The sequence below is a fragment of the Gavia stellata genome, chromosome 22 (assembly GCF_030936135.1).
Source record: "Gavia stellata isolate bGavSte3 chromosome 22, bGavSte3.hap2, whole genome shotgun sequence".
Taxonomy (NCBI): domain Eukaryota; kingdom Metazoa; phylum Chordata; class Aves; order Gaviiformes; family Gaviidae; genus Gavia; species Gavia stellata.
This window is the reverse complement of record NC_082615.1, coordinates 5,637,212-5,659,983: the sequence shown is the minus strand read 5'-3', so window position 1 is coordinate 5,659,983 and position 22,772 is coordinate 5,637,212. Positions and strand designations below refer to the sequence as shown.

Here is a 22,772-nt window from a genome sequence, read left to right as displayed (position 1 = left end):
AATCAATGTGTCATGCATTGCCATACCCCGGACTTTTCCTGCTGGGACGCTGCTGCCATTGCCCTCAGGGAAGAGCTGCCACTTGGCATGACCCAGAGCTTGTGGGATGCACAGAGGGACCTCGGCACTATCCTTACAGAGGTGAGAGGGGGTCCCGTCCCAGCACAAAATTTACCCCACGCTGGAGCTCTTGTAGCCCCCTGCTCCGCATCCCCCAGGACAGGTTTTCCTCCCAACCTCTCGGGAAGGCAGAGCTGGCACGAGGGAGGCAGCGATTTGGCCGCTCCGTTGACCGCTCCATGTTGTGTGTTTACGTGATTTGGCCGCTCCATTGACCGCTCCACGTTGTGTGTTTATGTGATTTGGCCGCTCCATTGACCGCTCCATGTTGTGTGTTTATGTGATTTGGCCGCTCCATTGGCCGCTCCACGTTGTGTGTTTACGTGATTTGGCCGCTCCATTGGCCGCTCCATTGACCGCTCCATGTTGTGTGTTTACCTGCATTAGGAAGGTGGCCAACCCCATCGCGCTGAGCTGGGCTCAGAGCGAAAGGCTCTGCCTCCCGCTGCTGGAGCAGTGTGCTCCCGAGAGCAGCAAGTGGGGAAACGCCAGCTTTTAAGGTGGTTTTACAGGTCAGATGGGGACAGAGGGTCTCCCCAGAGGAGCAGGAGCTGGGAATGGAGGGAGCAGGCAGGAGCAGGGAGATAAGGGGTGGTAGGATGCCCATAGCATCTTCATTAGTTTGCTGCTTCCCTCCTTTCTGAAAGGCCAGGTTAAAAAAAACGGTGGTTTTTCCAGAGAAGGCCAGATGCCCCAAAACACTCCCAGCTGCACCTAAAATGGCAAGCACTGAGGCACCCCAGCTGGCCTCAGGTGTCTGTCCAGCCCAGTGGGTCTGCACGGTCATGCCCATGAAGTCCCCACAGGATGGGCTTCGGGGTGGGATGTCCTTGCCAAGATGTCGGGCTGCCTGTGTTGAAGATCGGGGAGAGCTCAGCCAAGGGTTTGAATTTGGCTCGACAGGGCTGACTGCTGCTTCTGAGGCACGCTTGCTGCAAATCCTCAGTCTGTGCGTCCGCCTGCCCCAGCCCTGTATTATCCTGCTCAGACCCGGTGGTGCAGTGACTCTTTCTCTGTCCCCTGCCCATGAAAAGTGTGGATGAACACAAAAATCCTTTTGTATTTACAAAACCCTAAAGGATACGGTTTTTCTTCGCACTTCTTGGCAAAAAGTGCTGTTTCATGGGGAGAAAGTGCTGTTTCATGGAAAATTTCCAGCTGTCTTTCATCTCCGAGCTCGTCTGTGACTGATGCTGTTGCAGCAGATGCTACCTGGAGCTCCGCTGACCGAAGCCACCCCTGGTTTACATCGGGGAGAAGGAAGCAGACTGAGTGCCTGGAATCCCTATAGAAATTGGAGCTACGGTATCACAACAGTCACAACACAGCATTTCCTCTTCATCAGCCTCATGGGAAAACACCGGGATTCCGCACAAGCAAAGGAGCCTGCAATTAGTTTATGAAAGAGGGGGTGGTTGGCTGCTTGGTGCTGGGAGGGCGTTGTAATTGCACGGCACTGGTAGAGTAGGTGGTTGAGCCACGCCAGGTTGGTGGGGTTGGAGGAATGTTTCTCGCCCGGGAAGCAAGCAGGATGGAGAAGGGCTGGGAACGACCATGGGAGGAGAGTGTCCAGCCATGGGGAAGGCAAAGGGGTGTCACCCTACACTTTATGCGGCCCATGGTGGTATCAAGTGCAGAGAGGGCCGGCCAGCCACGGGGCCAGCATGGCACGAGGGGGTCTGGTTTGCACCACAGCCCCCCCAGACAACAGCCTGGTCCTGTCCCGGGGCCTGGCCAAACGTGCACAGGGAGGACAACGGTCTCCTTTCAGCCCACTGCAATTCCATGCTCACCCCGTGGGGCGATGCATCCCCTCCCTCACCGCTGGTGGGGTGCACCCGTGCTGGCTGAGCACCCTCCAGTCAGGGGCTGGAAACGGGGTGCCTCCAGGCTCCGCGCACATTCGGCTCCTTTAAACCCGAAGCGTTGGGAGGCTTTTTGTGCCTGTCACCTTTCACACGTGAGCCGGCAACACCTCTGCTGAGCTCAGCAGCTGCTTCTCCTGCCTCAGCTCCCATGGCCCCTTCTTTGTCTTCCCAAGGACGCTTCCCTGCCTCCCTGCCCTGGCCCCTCCACGCCACCCTGGTCCTTTCGGCAGCACCCAAGGGTGCCTGGGGACGTTGAGAAGCCACATTGTGGGCCGTGACTGTGACACCCCAGAAAGAAAACAGGGTGACGGGGAAGCAAAGCCGCAGGCCGGTGCTGTCAGAGCCGGACTCCAGACCCCCCCTTTTCCCCAGAAGCAGGGCTTGCCCTGCTCCTCGCAGCCCCCCAAAGCAACCAGTACCCGCGGGGGGCTGCACGGTGGGGTTTCTGGTTTGACACCCCCCACACCCCCTTTTCCCAGCAAGGGCCACCCCCGGCTCCCGAAGCCACCACGCCGGGGGCTGTCACCTGCCCCGGGATGCTGTCGCCCTCCCCCCCAAAATGCCTCTCCCCCACCGCGGGGGCAGCCGCCCTCTGCACAGGGGCCCCCCCCGGGGAACACCCGTCCCCCCCCCGCCCCGGGCACCCCCGCTCGGGAGCCGGGCCGCCGCTAGATGGCACACCGCGCCCGGCGCAGCCTCCGCGGGGCGGTGCGGGGCGGAGCTGCCTGCGCGGGGCTGCGCGGAGCGGAACGGGGCAGGGCGCGGCGCCCCGCAGGGGTCTGCGCGGAGCGGAGCAATGGCAATGGGCTCGGCCGGCAGCGGGTAGGGGTAAGGGCGGGCGGGGAGGTGCTCCGCGCCCGCTCCGCGCCCCGCCATGCGCCCCCGCGGAGCCCCGCGCTCCGCCCGCTGAGCCCCGCTCGCTGCCTCGGGGAGGGGGGTGGGGGGGGTGCGGGGGCCGCCCCCTCCCCGCTCCCCCCGCAACTTTGAACGATGATCACAGTCAACGCGGATGGGAAGATAATGGTCAGAAGATGCCTCGTCACCTTGAGACCCTTTAGGTAAAGTTGTTATTTTCTTCTCCCCCCTCCCGGCTCTCCCCCCGCCCTGCTCGGCCCCTGCGGGGTGGGGAGCGGTTGTCGGAGCACATTTTGCGGGGGGGGGGGGGGGGGGGCAGATTAGGGTATCAGGGATCCAGACAAGTTTGCCCGCAGGTCAGCGCGCTGGTCCCGCTGTCTGGCGGCTCCCGAGTCACTCTTCGTGCCGGTACCTTTTGGGGGTTAATTATAGGGCTGTTGCCGCTGTCTTTTTTTCATCCTTTCTCGGAGATGTTGGTACTCACGAGGGAATCAGTTCCTCTGGTTTAAATCCGCTGGTGCTGAGGGGAATTTTGAAACCCACCCGGGTGGGGGGTTGATAGCCAAGCCTGAAGCCCTCTGGCTCCAGCACGCCCGTGCCCACCGATTGCTTTTTTCCCCTTGGTGGAACTCTCCCCATTTTTGCCTCCATGCATTCGCTTCCCCACTCCAGCCCTTGCTCTCCAGCTTCCTTATTTCACCAGAGATGCGCTTTGGTGGCTCCCAGGCTTAAGACACATGGGAGACGCTGGTAATTGCTTGGGTTTTCTGTGGGGAAAGGGACCAAAAACCCACAGAAGGGGGGTGAAGCACAGGGTGGGGGGAGCCTAGCCCAGCAGCTGCCAGCACTCCCCACTGTGTTTGGGGGCCGGGGATCAGCTGGGATCACCAGATGGATCTGCTTGCTGCTTCTTTGCTTAGCCCAGGCCACTGCCTGGAGCTAGGAAGGAGGATAGGGCTGTGCTTGCACCGCTTGCTTGTGCTCAGGTTTGGAGATGTTGTCTGCCTCTCCCCTGGAGTTGCCTGACTCTGCACTGCTTGTCTGGAGGGATCCTTGCGGCTGGATCCCGCAGCAGTGTCCTGGGGCTGAGGGACTTGGTCAAGGCGATGTCGGAAAGCAGTGGCGGAGCACGAAGGGTCCCCATGGCTCGGGCTTCCTCTGAGCATGGGGTAGGGAATGACTATGAGAGAGGTGGGAAGGACACACACACCCCAGGGGTATGCTCTTTGCTTGGCTGTTTGCTTTCTTAAGTAGGTCTGAAGTCCAGAGTGAGGAAGTGACGGGCCTGAGCATCGCTCTCCCCCGTGCCCTGGGCATCACTCCTGGGGCAGGGGAAGCCCATCTTCAGCAGTGACCTGGGATCAGCGCAGGGAGTGAGTCACAGGGTGGTCACAAAGTCCCATTGGAGATGAGGATGTGTGTGGATGAGGGGTTTGTGATGGCAGGAGAGCACCAGGCTGGAGGGGCCCTGGTGAACGTAGCAGAGCGGAGCACCTGCACGGTCCTGTCTGCATGCCCTGGGCTGGCTTCTGCTCTCAAACCAGTGCAGACCAGTATGGGTGCCACTGGAACCAGCAGGTTTACCCAGTTGTTAACCAGTCAGGCTTTCCCTGTGTAAGAGGAGAAATTCCCCAGACCCTCTCCTAGCTGTCCCGCAGCGTCCAGCTCTGTGTCTCCTCTATGTTGGTGTCATGCTGAGCCTGACCCCTCCATGTCATGGTCCCCTGTCACCGTGCTTCCAGCCCAGCGTGGGCAAGTGTTGGCACTGCCCCATGCCAGCTGTAACCCAGTGCAAGTCAGCACTGTTCCCCCAAAATCTGCACCCAACGTTCTCAGCTGAGGTGAATCAGGGACGACTTACAGGAGCGGGAGAAGATACTAGCAATCAGGCTGGATCCCGTAAATCGGGTGCTCATTGCTGGCTGGGCAAAGCCTCGCTGCTCTGTGGAAGCCCATGGTGCAGTCCCCTGCCTGGTGTAGATTCCTGGCAGCGGTGCCATCAGCAACCAACGAATAGGAAACCTGACCCTTTGCACCAAAACATTTCATTAATCATGCTCCAGACATGCTTAGCAAAGCAACGCAAAGCCCTGAGCTGTGAAAGCGCCTGCAGCAAATGGGAAGGGGAGAGAGAGCAAATCAGTGTAGAAATCATTTGTAGAAAAGCCCAAGGATGGCTCTGACTTCATCTCACCACCAAAAGATGTTTCATTTGTGATGTTGTGTGGATCGAGGCAAGAATTCACCGTGGGGCTGGGAGAGCCCTGGTCCAGCTCACCCAGCTCTTGGTTTTGCCGAAGATGGGGAGTTCGGGGAAGTTTGTCAGCTGGAAACCAAAGCCAGGCTTTTCATGTGTCTATAACATTGGCCACTAAGAGAATTCACTGTGGTCCCCTTCGTGGTGGAAGATTCCTGTGGCTGAGCATCATTTCGACAACGCTGCGACAGTGTTGGGCTCTGAGCAAAACAAGGTTTGCGGGAGAGGGAGCATCTTTGATGAGCCTGGCTGCTGTTTTTCGAAATTGTGGCTCAGCTTTTGGGTTCAAGAGACCTGGGTGTTGAAAACTTGACTAATAAAATACATTACCTGTCTCTGTAGCCCTTGGGTTCCCCGTGCACCTGCGTAATACTCTCCCCGTGGGTCCTAGTTGGGTGATGGAGCACCGTGGACAGACAGTCCCGGTGTCAGAAGCCCCTTCCTCCCCTCATCGCCTCCCAGCTCATCACTCAGACCCTCCTGGCCACATCCAGCTTTCAGTTCCTTGGGCCAAAATCTGCAATGACTGGGGCATCGCTTCCAATTTTCACTAAAGACTCAGAGAATTTGGCTTCCTTCTCTTTTGGGCACCAGGCCAGAACCCAGAATTGTGAACATTTCAGTTTGGGGAGGATGTGGAGAAGGACTTGGCACCAGAACCGTGCCCGAGTGATGAATTAAACGTGATGTGGGATGACAGGCAAAGCCAGTGTGCAGAGTAGATGTTATTTGGTCATTGGAGCTCCGTGGTCTTCAGTGAGTGAGACTTGATTTTGGGGACAGAGGGCCTAGTGCATTTGATGGGAAATTTGGAAGATCTGAGCCCTGGTATGTTTTACCTACTTCATGGTATTTGTTTTCTGCACAAGGAGTTTCCACGCAGTTAAGGCTAGGCCAAATGTTTTTATTCATCTGGAGAAGATCAGCATAAAGTAAAAGAGACGGGGTCCTCAGGCTGAGAACCCGTCCCTGCAACCTCCCTGGAGCACTGCTGCTGGGCTGGATCCGCTTCTTTCCTAGGCACATTAGTTCTGGTTAGGCTCTGATCCCTCTTTTTTTAGGAAAAAAGCATCCTGCATCTCCCCCGCTCTGACTGTAATCCAGTCAAAATCAAAAAGATTTGGTCTCCTAATGAGATGCTAGAGCACAGATCACTTTTGAATCTTTTTCTTTCCTTCCTCTTTTTCTTTCTTCTCGGTGTTTCACTCCTTGCCAGAGTATAATTATGAAGATTAAAATGTGTAAACAAGGTCTTGCATAATGATGAAGATATTGTCAATAGGAGGGGTGAGAACGAAGAGCAGGATCAGCTCTGATTATTTAATCAGGTGATGCTTCATTAAAGTGTCCCTTGGGGGAGGAGGCAGCGGGCAGCAGGATGGGGTCTTTGGGTGGGTTTTGTACCATGATGTGCTCCCAGGAAGGACCCTCGGTCGTGCGGCACAGCTGGGCTGACCTCTTCCTCCTCCTCCTTCGGCTTCTGCCTTCTCCACTGTGCTGTTGTCCTCTCCTGCCGGGGAGGTGCCATGGCAGACAGCTTTCTCCCTCTCCTGCTCTAAGGACAAATTCATCCCCCCGAGGCTGAGATGGGTGCTACAATCCCCTCCGTCGTGTTCCCGAGAGCCTCGTCCAGACCCAGCACTGTGCCACGTGCCTGGGCACAGAGCGTGATAACGGGAACAGACTAACATCCCCAAAGCACCTCTTCCCCAAGCAATTTATAGGATACCACGTTGCTTTGCAGCATCAGGGATGCTCTACCATCTCCGCAGTCCCCTCCCTGCCGGAGCTGGACCACGGATCTCTAGAAACCCTTCTCCGAGGTCTGCTTTGGGAGAAGGGCTGAGGTCCAGAGTCATCTCCACGTGCAAACGCCGCAGCTTGCTGGTTCATCAGCATCTGCCGGGGAGGGGATGGCTGTGCTCCGCTGGCGGCTGCTTGCAGGGCATGCCAGCTGTGCCTATGGACAGGCCTTTGGGGACAGGAGTCTGGATTAACGAGTGCACGATGCTTTTTATAGCTTGTTTAAACTGCTTTCCACCCCCCAGGGCAGGCTCATTCAGAAATAAAAGGGGCTTGAGCTGCTTCGCTCCGTGCCTGTGCCTGCGCAGGGATGTCGGGCAGTTTTACCAATGCACTCGAGTGTCCCCTCTCCCAGGTGGGACAGCTGTCCTGGTGCCTGGCTGCGGGTCTCCATGAGGGTTAGGGAGTGTGTGCACTGGGTTGAGTGTGCTGCTCACAGAGCTCGTTAGTGCTAATGAGCCCAAGGTGTTGCTTTTTCTCTTGATTAGGAGGGAGCTAAGAAGGGGATTGGGAGCTGCACGGTGCTTCTTGTCCCAAGCCTGTGCCCAGGTGACCTTGATCTGCTGGGATGCAGCTGGGGATGGGGCAGGGCTGATCTGTGGGAGCAGGGGGATGGATGGGCGTTAGGTGCCTGTCTGTGGTGGCCAGGGCTGATCCTCCTCAGAGCAGGCAGAGGAAACACTTTGCTCTTGAGCTGCCTGATGCTGAGAGCAAAGCTGCCCTGGGTCTGGGGCTCAGCGGTGCGTCAGCTGGGTGAGAGCACCTTCGGAGCTGGTGGGATGGAGGTAGGGAGCCCGTGGGGTGCTGTGAAGGCACTCTGTCTTGCCCAGGAGCCTGTCCGGGTGGGGGAAGCCTGGCTGTGCCGTGGCAATAGGGATCTGTCCTGGGAGCTCCTCCAGCAGATCTCCCTGGGGAAGCCCCGTCCTTCTTGAGCTGCTTCATGCTTTACTTCAGCTCTCCGCAACATCTCCTGTAGCTAACGAGTGCTTTGAAGCAAGTTAGTTTATTTGCCAGCCCTTTCCAGAAACAGGTAATTGCAATGCTGGTGTGTTGTAGCCCGGACTTAATGGCTGGCTCCTAATCCTCTGCCTTTTAACTACGCAATAACGATTAGATGGAGGGCTGTGGCATTCCTTTGCAAGCCTTTCTCTGGAAAAGCCTGGTTTCAGTGTTGGGTGCCTGCGCTGTGTTTCTGCATGTGGCTCCTGAGCCCTGTGGAATAATGCTGTGAACTTGTAAAGGAGAGTTACTGTTTCCTGCCCTGGGTGGTTTGTTTCCCTTCGGCTCCGGGATGCTGAGAGGCAGAAATGCCAGCGGGCATCCCTAAGGGCTCGCTTAGCTCCCTATCCCACATAGGATTTATCTATTTGAAGGCAAGCCTGTTGTTTCACAAGGCTGGCTGGCAATTGTCTTTTCTCCTTCTCCTCCTTGAAATATTCCTTGCGTTTGGTCGGATGAGATCCCCAGTACAGCCGCAGCTCTGGGAGCTGTGGTACGTGGTGCCTGGCGGCGGCTGTACCGGGGCTTTGCCCCTGTGTCTGTTGGAGGATGCTGCACCTCCACGGAGACTCGGAGGCGGCGGCAGCATCTCTGAGCGGTGGAAAGAGGCCAGACGTCCCTTCCTCAGCGCAGCATGCTCTCCTTGCACTCTGGGGAGATGGGAAGGCTTGGCTTTATGCTCCCTGGTGCACAATAACCCTCCTTTTTGCACAGAGCTCCTGCCTTTAGCCTTTTCACCGTCCCCCAAAAAAAGTTAATGGCCTGAATAGGAGCAGCGCCGAGAGCTCCTGCCTCTCTCGCAGCTGGAGGTGACTGCAAGCCTGGATGGGAGCGACGTGCAGGTCAGCATCCTGCCCGGCGCGTCCCCGTGGGAGCTGCTTTCCTGCCAGGCTGGACGAACAAAGCCGTGATGGGATGGTCCCAGGCCACCGTGTGTGCCGCCAACACGGGTCCCTCCTCGTCCTGCTGTGCACAGGGCTGTCCGCTCCGTGCAGGCGATGCTGGACACAATGGCAAATACTGGTGGGCTAGTTATAGGGGGAACAACAGCTTTTTAAAAAAAAAAGAAAAGGGTTTTTTTTTAAGATCCTTTGGGAGGAAGGGAAGGTAGAAGGTCTCTCTTTTCTCTGGATTCTTCCAGGAGGAAAATGGGTATTGTTTCTTGTAGCAGTTCCTGCGGTCTGCGTTATTGGGCTGGATCTAGTGGAGCATCGTAAGGGCAGTTGTGGTTTGGCTCAGCTTTCCCACCTAAGGGTGCAAGTCTTCTGCTCCCTCTCGAGGCCTGCCCGTCGGAGCAGGCTGCAGGGATATCAGAGGGTGTTCTCAGGGAAAACTCACCTCCTCAGTGCCAGGGTTTGGACAGAAGCATCTTGGGGCTCTTCATGAAGCGCGTGTGGGTCCGGCCGTGGTTGGGGTGAGGTACTGGTGTGCTCTTGCAGGGCTGGGGCCACGGAGATCCTCCTTGCCTGGGCTGGATGGGGTGAGCCATGGGGATGGAGCAGTTGGGAAGGAGGCAGGGATTGTCCTGGCTGCCTCTTCCAGACACCCCAAACCAAGGCGGCTACTGCTGCTGTGCGGAGGGGTTACCCTGGGAGGGGGGGCGAAGGGTTGTGGGGCTGTTCCAGGAGCAAGTGGGTTCCTCATCACACCTTGCTACAGCTCTGCTTTCCCTCCTGCAGGATATTCGTGCTGGGTATTGGATTCTTCACCCTGTGCTTCCTAATGACGTCGCTGGGAGGGCAGTTCTCAGCCAAGCGCCTGGGGGACTCGCCCTTCACCATCCGGACCGAAGGTGAGCGCGGCGCCGTGCCTGTCCTGTCCCGCATCACGCTCGATGACCCCCACGTGCATGGCCCAGCCAAGCTGACGAGCACCAGGGATGCAGGGAGGAAGGTGCTCGGATGCCTCCATTCCCAAGGCTCCCTCCTGACCCGTTTCGGGGACGTCAGGACGGCTCAGGGTCCTTTTGCCGTGACTTGGGGCACTTTGCAGCCATATGGCTAAAACCTGGTTGTGTTCACGTCCGGAGGTGTACAGGCACAGTGGGGACGTGCGTGTGCTGGAGTGTGGATGCGGACCCTGGCTCGCAGCAGAGGGATGGGAAAACACCAGTGAGCGGGGCTGACGGGGTTAGACCTTCAACTGCTGGCGGTGGTGTGGGTGGCATGGGCTGCACCCGGTCTGATGTGCTGAGGATTTGGCTTGGGTGCTTGGAAGGCTCAGTGGTTTTGGGCAGTTTTGGTCTACAGGGAGTGGAAATTGTTTCTTAGGGATGGGAAAATAAAAGGCCTTTGTGGTTTCGTGGAGGTACTGAAATGTAGAAGAGAAATATTCTGATTTTTAGCAAGTGTGCTTTCTGTTACGTTTTCTAAAACACCTTTTTTGCGAGATGTGCAGTCCGCTCAGGAGACAGCTTCCATGGTGGGAGGGTCATGTCCTGCCCTTGCTCTGGGAGGACGCTGCTGCACCCTGACTTTTCCTCCTGGAACAGCACGACTGAATTGCACAGAGCAAAATGCCCAGCTTGAACTCCGGTGCGCAGGGTGAGATAGGCTTGGTCACGCCACTGTGGTCTTCTCCTCCACCTCACCAAAGGCACGGAGGGATGCGAGCTCCCCAGTCTCACCTGGAATGTGATTTTTGGGCATTAAATCCTTTCCTTGCTGTGCTGGAAGAAGAGCTAGCTGCTTTCCTACAGAAGGAGAGGACTAAAGCGGTGGTTTCCAGAAGTCGGATAGTGCTTGTAAACTGCTTAGTTGACTTTCAGAGAGATTAATGTGCAGCCTGCGGCAGCTGGCTTTTCCTCCCCCATGGATGCAGCACATGGTGGCTGGTGTTTCCCCCCTGTGCTCCCCTAATTGTTCCCATCTCCCACTCCATTCAGCCCCTTCTCCAAGGGACTGGTGTTTGCCTGGCTGACCTCAGCCGGAGCGGGTTGCAGGATCAGTGCCTTTCGGTATTTTCTGCATGTTTTACCACGGTCGGAGTACCTGCCCCTGCGAGGAGGGTGGCTGCTGTGTTAATGTCCCTGTCCCCATGCCAAGCGCAGTTCCCAGGACGGCTGGTGAGCAAAACCTGGTTATAGGGGATTTTTTTCCTTCTCGGGATGAGAAGCAGCATGTGAGGAGGGTGGGCAGAAGCCCCCGGACCACCGCCTTCCCCACACTTGGCTTTTGAGGAGATGGGTCCTGAAAAGATTCCTGAGTTTGGAATAAAAGACGCTACTTGTTCCTGCTGCCCTCTGTCCCAGGAGGGCCCCGGTGTCCCCAGTTCGTTTGCAGAGAACTAGAAGAAAGGCAAAGAGGGACTGATTAACTGCGGGACCAGCCCGAGCTGAGAGGTCGCACAGGTCGTGCTGCAAACAGCAGCAAAGGTTTCCAGAAACCTGCAGAAGCCCTGGTCCCACCTCAGAGGAGTCTAAAGTGGTGAAATGATGGCAAAAAGGCAATTATTCACCTTCTTTTTGCCCTTTCTGGATGCCTTGGAGTGGAATAGCTTTTCCATTCCTTAGTCTTGTCATCAATTTAACCCAGATCTTTGAGTCCGCTGATTCCCATCTGTATGTGTCTCTTGTTTAGTGGGTGCGATGGCAGCGCGGTCCTGGAGCTGGATCAAAAGAAACCTCCTTTTTCAGGCTCTCACACCTCTGAATACTCCATACTTACTGCTGTAGGTGATTAAATCAAGGTGTGTAAATGGGTTCACCTTCTTGCAGCTGAGCTCCTGGTTGAGGTGGGCCCCCTTGGCTCTGCCTTGGGGGCTGGGAGAGATGCCCGCTGCTTTGCTCCGAGGCTGCGTGGGTCTGGGTGTTGCTTCTGGTAATGTCTGGTTGGTCTCATTTAAAGAAGGAAAAAAAAAGAAATGATGAAAAATTAGGTCCTCTAATTTTTTCAAGCTTTTGGTCTCTTAGGTCTGTAACTGGCTAAGGCAAGTTCTGCTTTGTTAGGAAGCTCAGAAATTCAGTGTAAACCCTTTTTTTTTTTCCCTTTTATTGGATGGATTTGCCAAGCAAGGTATTGCTTCCACATGAATTGCTGCAAATTTGGCTGTTGCTGTGTTTCTTGTTGGGGAAGATTTGGTTTGTTCATTGTCTCACACAGTGTTTTGAAACACGAAGCATCCTCTCTCCTGTCTCTGGAGGAAGGATGCCGTTTTGGAAGAAGGTTATATTTTTTTGTCCCCAGGACTTGGCAGGCACAACCTTTTTCTAGCTCTTTAACACCGGGTTCAGGCTGTTAGGGTTCAGCCTTTCCTGTGATACTGGCTGTCCCGCACGGTGATGGAGCTGTTCTCAGCAGGGCTCCCTGCATGCAGCTATGCAGGGTGAGAAACCCCGAGAGCAGAGCGGGTCCGAGATCTCAGGGCATGTACAAGACTGGAGCTGTCCGGTGTCACTGCAGTCCCCTCTCTGTCACCTCTGAAAGGTTGTGGCTCTTGGGGGAGGCTCTGATGGCTGGAAAAACCAACTATTGCACCCATTGAAAAAGGCAGCAGGGACGATGCACGCTGGGCAACCTCACTGATGCCACTGGGAAATGGGGACTCAAAGCCTCTGAGAAGCTGGCGAGGTGAGGAAACCATCCTTGGAGACTTTCAAAACACATCTGGCTGAGGTGAGGCTGTCGGCAGCTCGGTCTGACCCCCAGGTCTGCTCTGCTTGGAGCAGGCGGTCGGGGAAGGGACTCCAGAGGTCCCTCCCGGCTGGGGTGATGCTGAGCTCACGTGGAGGAGTGCTGAACGCACATCGAAGTCGGTGCGGGTTGATGGGAACAGAAATGGATACGCTTCTTATTAGTGCTGCGAAGCCTCAATAGGTCCATTTGAATAACAAGCTGACATTTAATTAACACGCGTTATGGATCCCAAGGAAACCCAAGAACTCTTGCTGGTGGTTGTTGTTGGTGGTGTTAAGCGCACAATGCTGGTCTGAAGAGGAGCTCAAAGGAGCAGGTTGATTTTGCTGGGCTGATTAGCTCTTGATGTGAGAAATGGTGGGAATCGGGCCAGCATTCGCTCAAACCTCAACAGGTTCAGGGCTGTTGGCTTTGGAGGAGGTATTGGGTGCGTGACCTGAGGTCTGCCGTGTGTGGAAGCCTGGGCTTGAGTATCTCCCAGGACCGGGCTCCCGGTGTGAAACCCTCTGGAGTGCACTGGTGGTCCCGCCTGGGGAAGGAGTCCGGTCCCTGCTGCCACACTCCTCTCTGCGTGGGCTCATCGAAGTGTTGGGTTTAATGGGCCCTTTTGAGCATTATTAATTAATTGATTAATTCTGCATTGCAAGCTGGCAGCATCCTCTCCCCATATGCTCTGGGTGTGGGCTGCTTTACCAGCGTAGCCGGTGTATTTAGTCGGGTACGTTTGTGGCTAGTGAGTGTCTGCTCCTGCGGTCCTTCCCGGGCGCAATCCTGGCTTTTGTGGCTGTTTGCTCTGGTCCTTGTTTCCACGTGTCCTTTCAGGCTCAGCAGCGATGCTCCGCAAGTGAAGTTGCCCATGCGCTTAAATGCCCGCAGGGTTGGGGTGGCTGCAAAGAGCTGGGGGGGGGGGGGGTCAAGCCCAGCACCCGAGCACTTAAAAATCATTTGTATCGGAGAAATCCTGTTGGGTTGTGGATAAGTGGTAAAATCCACGGATCATGGTTCAGTCTAGGCTGGGGCTGTTCCTATTTCTCCCTGACCAGCCCAGCACTGAACCTCTGATATTGCAATCCAAGGGGAAGCTTATGAAAATGCCCCAGGCTTGCCCAGAGCTTTCTTGGCTTCTGAACTGTGCGAGCAGCCGATCGAAACCAAAATGAAGATAGATGTGAGGCAGGAGCATGAAAAGGAGAAATGGATAATGTCACAGTCCAAAAGTTAATCCCATTTTTAATTTTATTTTTATACGTGAATCCCCTTCTCAGAGGCTCTCTCCAAAAGCCAAGTTTCTCGGTGTGTGCCAGAAATCATTCCTCAGATGGATTCTCTGCTTGGTGATTCGATGCAGCAGAGGCTTTGCGTCTTGATAGTAAATAAAAAAACCTTCTGAAATACAAGTTATTTTATCCTAATCCGCTGCTGTCAACTAAACACAGACAAAGGTTCCTTTGTTTTGAAATGGCCACCGAGAGAATTTGTTCTACAAAGATCTAGATAAAAAAAGAGAACAGACAAGTCTATAAATTTGGAATGTGGGAGACGCTTTGGGAATGACTCTAGACTTGAGAGATTGAGTTTCTGTGCTCTCTTCTCTTCTCCTGTTTAGAATTTAAAACGTTTGGGGTTTGTGTGGTTTTTTTCCCCTGAGCACCTTTCTTTCAAGCTGTCTTGGGGCAGGGGGCTGATCCTGAAAATGCACCAAAATCTTTAATTATGGTGCTTGCGGTGTGGCTGGGGAGGGGTTTGGCAGCTGTCCTTCTGCCCGCGGCCGTGCCCCGCTCTGGTTTCGGCAGTGCTGTACATCCCGCTGGTGGAGTTTGCCGCTGCAGGGGATTAGCGGAGGAAAATAGGTTATTAAGTGTTAAAACGTGATTAGACGTGGCTGGAATATTGCCTGCAACTGCTGTAGCTAGTTTAAAAAATGGGAAGACTTCTGAATTCTCCTGCTGTTGATTCCTGTATGGTGGGGTACGAGGTGCTGGAGGAATTTGCTGCACGCCCAGGGGACGTGTAGGACGGGTCCTGATGTCCCGAAATGGCCGGAGCTGAGCTCTGCCCTCGCTGGGGGCTGCTGGTTCTTGCAAGAGGGCACTGCTTTAATTTCAGCTGACCTTGGCGGTACTTTGATACAAGTGCTTTGAGTGGTTCATATAGATATCTCAGTGCTTGGGGTCCGTGTGCTGCCACAGCAGTTCTTGTTCTGACTAAGGTCCTTCAATCTTGATGCCTTTGGGAACTGGTGGTTTGCTGGGCGCTGGAGTTGCGTGTTTACTCTTCCCACAACCGTCTTTTCAACCTGCTTTCAAGTGTTTCCTGCCTGGACTGGTGCTCAGCTTGAGAGCTCAACATCTGCCTTTTTCTACCCCAAAATGAGCTCCCAGCTGGTTTCCTGTTGGTGACCACAGTTGGGCTCCTGCGTTGTGTTTCCTCAACCGCGTTGGAAACAGGATCAGTGGGGACAGGGGATGAAGGAAGGACAAGGATGGGGGAGAGCTGATTTTTGAGCGCAAGCTGGAAAACGCAAGTGAGCAGGGGTGAAGCACGTCCTCTGCAAGGCTGGTGTACCTTGTCCTGGGTTGCTGAGATGTGTTTTAGGACCTGATCTCCTCGGGGCTGCAGGATGTGGACCCTGATGGGGTATTAAACAGCTTGTAGGCTGGAGCAGGGGGTTTCCCAGTCCTACGCCACTGGGACTATCTGCAGCTGGGCGATGGTAACTGCTTTGGCCTGCAAATCTGTGTGGAGGTGGGCAGAGCACCAGCGCCTGCGAGGACTTTCCTTGGTCTGTGGCACAGCAGAGGTGCAGGGGGCCGGAGAACAGCTTCTGCTGCAAAAGCCTCCGAGATACGGTCCTTCACTTTCATTTCACAGGGAAAGAAAAATAAATGTGGAAAAGTTATGGAGAAAGCCTGCTGGCAAAGCTTCCCTCTCTGGCGAGGAGCGGCTGAGGGAGCTGGGGTTGTTCAGTCTGGAGAAGAGGGGGCTGAGGGGAAACCTCATCGCTCTCTACAACTGCCTGAAAGGGGGTTGTGGTGAGGTGGGTGTTGGTCTCTTCTCCCAAGTGACGAGTGACAGGACAAGAGGAAATGGCCTCAAGTTGCGCCAGGGGAGGTTCAGGCTGGATATTAGGAAAAATGTCTTTACTGAGAGACTGGTGAGACACTGGAAGAGGCTGCCCAGGGAGGTGGTGGAGTCACCGTCGCTGGAGGTGTTCAAGGAACGTGTGGATGAGGCATTGTGGGACATGGTTTAGTGGGCATGGTGGGGTTGGGTTGATGGTTGGACTTGATGATCTTACAGGTCTTTTCCAACCTCAGTGATTCTGTGCTCTTGTCCCGGATGCAGGCTGTGGGTGAAGCTGAGCACTGCTGCTTTCTTCAGGAGTCAGAATGGGTCTGGTTTGCCATGTTGGGGTACGGGACTCTGAGGAGAGGTCCAGCAGACAACAGCCAAGGCATGTTGCACTGGAAATAGCATTTAACATCACCTGGCAGAAATCCTGCCCTGCTCGCCCCAAACCCAGCACCCCTCCTGTGTTCCAGCTACCGGAGCACTCTGCCTCTCCCGCGGCTGTCGCTTGCCCCAGTTCCTGGAGTCTCACCTGCTTAAAGCAATTTCTTCCATCAATGAACACAGAAGAGGAGAGAGAGGGAGGTTTTTTAGGGCTGTGCAGCACAGCTGAATACTGCGGTGTTTGTGTTTCTCTCCAGAGCAGTGATGTTGGTGGAGGGGGACGGAGGGGCAGGAGTTGTGCTGCAGAAGATAATGTTGAAGGCTGCTCAGGGTTTTGTAAGGCATCTTCACTGTTCCAGAGTCGTAGTACCATGAAGCAATGGGATCTCATGTTATTTCAGTCCCTTGAATTGCTCCCCGAGGAGCGGAGCAAATAGAAATGCACGAACCTACATGATCTCCTTGGAGGGGTCCTTTGCTCCCGCTCCTGTCTCTGCTGGTTTTCCTTCTGCTCCAGCAGCATCCCAGCTGGGTTAGCGTGGCCAGGTACCATCGCCCTTTGTTCTCACAGAAGATGCGGAAAGGTCAAGCTTGGATTTGCTAATGATCAGAGTGAGCTTGAATAACTCTGTCGTCCTCCCTCGCAGTCGGCTGTGCTGGAAGGGGAGGAGGAGGAGGAGGAGGAGGAGGTCTGCGTGCATGATCCTGACCCGCTGCGTACCCTCTGCATGCGGCTCATCACGAGGGAGGGCAGCAGAGGAGGGGACGGCTTGGTTCGGCTCTGCCTGCGAGGTCCTGACTGCAGTGAGATGCTGCTCAGCCCGAAGGAGCTTTAAAGCAAAACACAGATGTGTTCGTCCTCACATCCCAGTCCCCTCTCGTGAGAAAGGTAATTTCTGGACCCATTTGCAAACTTGGGTCGCTGCCACTTGTGACGGATCCCAATCTGCTCCTCAGTTATTTCTTCTCGGCAGAGCACGTAGTTCTTCTGACAGGAGCTTGAGTTGGACAAAATACCCCAAAATTGCTTTGTGGCTTTTACAGCCCTTTTTCTTACCTGACCTCGCTGGAGAGAGCACCCGGGAGCGAGGGCTTGGGCTCCGGCCTCCTTCAGACGTGACGCACAGATGTGCGGTTCCAGGGATGCTCGTGTTCCCTTTGCTTGCAAAAAGTCATTTGAGTTATAAATTTCTCTTGTTGCCTTCAATGCATGATGAAGGCGACAGGAGAACCAGTTGCAAAGTCTCGTATAACCAAGTGACGGTGATGGGAGGGAGGGGACCGGGCTGACTCTGCTGTGCAAACTCAGCGCTAATTATTCCCACTTTCTTCCTGAGTGAGTTATAACCCTCTCCCAGGCTGCTTGTGTTATGTTTTGACGTTGGCTGCTGAGCAGCTCTGGATAACTGTCTGCAGCGGCTTGTAAGCAGCTTGTCAGGATCCGCTGCTTGAGCGTGTCTCGCCGGACGGCGCAGGCAGCGGCCGGGATGCTTGTCCAGGCGGAGGGATGAGGCCATTCTCACGACCTGAATCCACAATTTGCTTACGCAAAACCCTCTCGAAAGGCAGCAGGAGGTTCCCCTCTCTGATCCCCTCTTCCAGCAGTGCCTGTGGGGCCGTTAGCCGGAGCATTTCCCCGGTCCCTGTGGAGAGAGTGTCGGTAAGTGGGTGCCTGTCGCCTCCCTGGCACCAGCTGGGACATGCAGATCCTGCAAGTCCCTATTGCCTAATTTTTCTGCTGCTGCATCCAGAGCTGGGTTTGAGTCTCCTGGAGCCTGTGGGCTGCTGGAGGGGTGCCAGCCAGGGGAGACCCGTGGGGAGGAGCGTGCTGTGCAGCTCTTCCGTGCCTGGGGCTCGTTTCCAGCCTCGCTGCAGTCTGTCCCATCCAAAGCTGCTCCAAGCAGCCTCAGGGGCTGGAGCAGCCGGCTGATGCTGTAAGAAGTTGCCTGGTCTGTGCCAAGGGGAGCTGGTCAGTACTGGGAGCACCTCCTTGGCAAGGAGCCGTGGTGGGGAAGATGGGCTTCCCACTGCTGAGGCGGTGGGGCCGGCTCTCCAGCTGACCCAGAGGTGCTGTGCTCTGGCAGCTCCCACTGCTTGGAACCGTTCTCTCGCTTCCTTGTTGTCCAAGCATCGGTGGGGCGAAGGGGGTTAATGGACATGCCAAAGCAAGGCAGGGCACAGATGCAGGGTGAGGACTTTCTGCCTCAAACACTGCCTCCCCCCGGCCCCGCTCCCTGCCAGCTCCTGCCAGATGCTCGGTGGCTCCAGGGGCTCTCTCAAGTAGATAACGCTGCACGTGGCAGCAATAATGACTTATTCTGCTCTTCCTGTTGAGTGTGGGGAGTCTTCTTTAATTATGGGTTAAAGTGGTGCTCTGTGCTGAGGAATGGCTGCTGGCGATGGTGATGGGCGCTGCTGGGAGTGACTGTGGGTGTCAGCTACTCCGTCCCCTGGGAGCTGCTCTGCACCCCAGGGTGCAAGTGCCGTTGGCTCTGCCTTGCCGTGGTGGGAGGCTGCTGCTGGCACCAGGGTCGCACCATGTTGCCTGTGAGGGTGTCCTTAATCTGCATTTTTTTTGAGCAGACCAGTGCTTAGCTTGGGTGGGGAAAGCAGTGGTTGATAAAAAGCATGTGTCCTCCTTCTGGTGTCCCCAAGGGCCATCCCGCTTCGGTCCTAGAGCGCTGCATCCCCCCCTGGGTTGGTGAACGTGGACCGCGCTCCCATCTCCAACCCGTGCTTGGAAAGGGAGTCTGAAGTGGAAGTGTAAAACTTTACTGCTCTTATTAAATTGCTGTTGCAGGCAGGGAAACGAGTGCTGTTAAAATAAGGAAAATAAAGGCGTCCGTGGGGGCTCCACGTGACACCCGGGGTTACTGCCTGCTTCTGCGGGGATGTGCTGGGGGAGAAAAATGCAGATTGGTGCTTTGCAGGGCACAGAGGGGTAATGAGAATTGTAAGGGCTGCCAGAGCAGCGGTTAAGGCTTAATCCACCCTGGGGACACGTCTCTTACTGAAGAAGTGCCCGTTTGATACAATCACTGCTCAGAATTGGATGTCTGCAAGCTTAAAAAGAAAAAAAAAAAAAAAAAAAAAAAACAAACCACCAAACTTACTGGAAGATGGAAGTGTGAATTCATGAGTCTTAAACCGGTGGAGCAGAGATGAAGATCTCGGTGAAGCGACATGCGCGGGCCCCTTCCCTGCCGCTGCCATGTCGGAGGAGGGAGGAGCAGCATCCCGCTGGCCCTGCTACTGTTATCTCTATAAGCAGTGATTCCCAGGGAATGATTAAATCAATTAATTGATTTTCTATAGCTCATAAGGAAGTCAAATGGCATTTCCATCAACCTGTGATGAGCAGACACCCCACCACAGCCAGGAGGAATGTTACTGGCTCTTTATGCTTTTATTACCCCTTTTCAATCCTAAATCAAAATCCATCCTGAGCCTGGGAGGCAGCAGGTACTTCAGAAAATAAAACTAGCACAGTGGGAACCATAGCAGCCTCTGTAAAAGCTGTTTTTTCCCACTGATTTATTTGTTTCTCTGGCCTAAACGAGAGACCAGGGCTCGGTTCAGCGCCGGCAGAGATTAGCGGAGGCTCGTCCCGTGGCTCTGCCAATGCTCCCGGCTCCCGTGGGCTCCGTTTTGGGCTGCTGCCCCGCTCTGCTGCTCCTGGAAGTATCTGGCCGCTGGGGTCCGTGGAGGCTGATGGGTTTGGAGGAAGGGGATGATTTATTTGCCCCTGGAAACAGCGTGGCAGGATGCCCGGCACTGTTTGGCCACTATTTTTGGCTGAAGGAGAAATGGTAATCATTTTGGAAATGTTAAATTAGTGAGCTCTGCTGTTTCTGAAACATAATGTTTTGGGGCAGCTGTAAATAAGGCTGCGGGCTCGAGCGCTGGACGTGCGGAGCCAGAGGAGCGATGGTGGTGCTGAGCCTCCTGAAGCCTTCCTCCGGCTGGTCTTGGGGTGTGCAAATGCCGGGTCAAACCTTGCCTCTGCCCGAGGGGTTTGGGCTGATTTCCTACAATCCTTGGGCCAACGGCTCCTGATAATACAGTTTTCCCTGGGTCAGCAACGGCAGCCCTTAGGAGAACAACTAATTGAGTTAAATGCCGATGCCCTTGGAGAGATGCCTGTCTTGTATAGACCGAGACCCAAAACAAGGGTTGGTGATGGACCCTGGCTCACAGGTCCGTGGAGCTGCTCTGGGGCTGCCCCTCCACCGTGGGACCGGTGTGTGCTGCTCATCGCCTGGAGCTGGGCGTTCTGGCTTCAAAACCAGGGTCCAGCTTCGCCCCTGGTGCCGCCAGCATCCAGCCCGGCGCGGGGTCCAGCCGTGCCCCGGGAGCCCCGGTGTGCTCTGGGCTTTGCTACCGGCCACTGTCCTTGAGCCAGCCCTGTGCTGAAGCCCTTGTGTTTTAGGAAGCGATTTAAAATCGATGTTAATCTTGTAGTTTGAAAGCCTCGCCTGCAGCGTGAGGTGTTTGGAGCACTGCAGAACAGCTTAAAATGCAATTTAAAATAGTGCTGGCTGGCAATAGAGGAGCAATTAAAAATATCCTGCTGGTACTTTTTAAAAAAAATTGTAAGGGGGATGAGAAGGGAGAAAAAGATGGGGTTTAAAAAAATAAAATAAGCAAAAGCTGAACTGCAGTTTGTGCGGGGGTTATGCATATTAGTCTCCTCTTCCCCAGCTGCCTGCATCCCCCAGCCCATCTCCTGGGACTGCTGGGGAGAGGAGGAGATGACCGAGCTCATTTTGCCTGCAGAGTGACGGCTTGTGACAGGACTTGTGGGACCGTCCCCATGTCCCACAGGGAACATCAGGTCTCTGGTATGTGGTTTGGGGGGTAAGGAGTAAGAAAAGTTGGGGGGAACAGCCCTGTGCTCTCCCTTGCAGTAATGAAACGCTCCTGTCTGTGAATGTAAGTGTCTGTTTGTATTGTTCAGCTTCCTGCCTTTTTTTATTTGTATGGAAATAGGGAGCGAACATGTGTCAGGGTGGATAGAGAGCTGCAGTCTGCTCTTACAGGTGTTCCCTTTGCGGGGTGGGGGGCAGAGGGAGCTGGTTGGGGGGGACAGGCAGCGGGAGCCCCTTCTGCAGGCTCAGCTCGGGGTCCCGCAGCTGAAGGGCTGCCCTGAGGGAGGGAGCGAGCGAGACCCCAGACCCGGCAGGGTTGGTACGGGGACACCGGGCTGGCCCCCGTTCCTGCACTTTGTGCAGCAGCAGGCTGGAGGAGGGCTGGTGGGACCTTGGGTGGAGGCTGAGGTTTGCTCAGGACCTCTCTGTGGCCTCTCTAACCAACCTGCGCCATGAAACCTAGGGCAGCATCACCCTCCCGGCAGCCATCGCCCTGGGGAGGACTTGCAGCGTGCTGGGGCGCGGGGCTGCAGAAGGAAAGCGGAGGTACGGCTCATCGCCCCTGAAGCCGTTGGCAGCATGGGAGAGCGGAGCCCAAGGATCTGGCTGTCCGGGAGCGGGGTGGACGGAGTGGTGCCTGGCCGTAGGGTTGGCATAGTGCTTACGGAGCGATTTATGGGGCTGAACGGGGTTGCTTCCCATCTGCTGGCACCGTTTCGGGCAACGTGCATGCCGCGGCACAGCTGGCTCTCGCTTTGAGCCGGGGAACTCCCCGCTGCATTGTCTCGCCCCCGGCCACCGCTGGTATGCGGGGGGCTGTAGGAAAGCTGGGGGGTCTCTCGAGCCCGTGGCAGGGTTGCGATCGCTGCTGTTGCATGGCTGCGTTACCAGAGCCCTGGGGTGGCTCCTGCCTGGCTCGGTGGTGGCACACAGCTGCCAGCCCCACGGTGCCGGAGCCAGCCGTGCAGGGCATAGCGGGGCCTGGAGGGCTCTGCCCGCTCGTGGATGCAGTGAGAGGGAGTGAAAACACCCCCAAGGCTGCACATCTGCAGCTGATGGCACAGCAGTGGATGAGGGGATGGAGAATCCAGGGGGTAGATGATAGCAGGCGGGATATAATCTATTTTACCAGCCGGTGACTTAAGGCTGCTTAATTTGGCTGATTACCAGGGCACCACTTGGTTGCCGTCCGTTTCCAGCGGCTCAGCAGCAGATCGATGGTGCAGCTGGAGTCGTACCGAAGCGTCCACTTCACTGGCAGCCCCCAAGCTCTTTTGTGGACTCCTCCAGGTGCAGATTGCTGCTGCTGGCACGGAGCTCCCTGTGCGGCGGCTGGCGCTTTTTTGCATTGGGGCACTGGCTGAGCAGGTCCGTATTTTCTCTGTCTAACTTAAAATAATAAATCATAGCAGTCTGATGGCAAATGTGGGTAGGTTTGCAGGAGCAGCGACTGGCTGGGTGCCCATACGGGTGAGCGGGTGCCCTCGAGGGATGCGGCCATGGACCTCATCCATCCCTGGAGCAGCTTCTCCGCAGGGTGGGTGCCAAAGGGATGGAGACGGGAGGTGGCCATCGCTGCCAGCCTGAGCCTGGCCTTGGGCTTTCTTGTTGCCAGTTGGTGCTGGGTCTCTGGGCTGTGATTGTAATGGATTATGTGTCAGGGTTAGCCGGAGCCCTTGGCTAGTTGGCTCTTTGGTCTTTTAATCTGCTTGAATCAAAATCAATAGTGGAAGTAAATAGAGGAGCGTGGGAGGAGGAGAGAAGCGAAGGGCTGGTGCTTTGCTCCCCGGGAACCGGGGAGGTGCTGGGGTGGGTGCCCTCCTGGGAAGATGGGGTCCCCAGGACAGCCCCGGGGTACCAGCCACCCAGGAGCCGGGCGGTGAGGTCTGGGTCCGGCTGCACCGCAGTGGGGATC

General features: G+C 55.7%; 1 protein-coding gene across 2 annotated transcripts in view; it reads left to right on the top strand.

The window, feature by feature from the left end:
• The first annotated feature begins 2,978 nt into the window (after positions 1–2,978).
• MGAT5B (alpha-1,6-mannosylglycoprotein 6-beta-N-acetylglucosaminyltransferase B) overlaps positions 2,979–22,772 on the top strand; it is a 70,573-nt gene continuing 50,779 nt past the window's right edge. For both annotated transcript variants that reach the window (XM_059828158.1, XM_059828159.1), the window contains exons 1-2: positions 2,979–3,046; positions 9,582–9,694. In XM_059828158.1, the coding sequence (XP_059684141.1) occupies positions 2,979–3,046; positions 9,582–9,694 (181 nt within the window). The remainder of the gene's footprint in view (positions 3,047–9,581; positions 9,695–22,772) is intronic.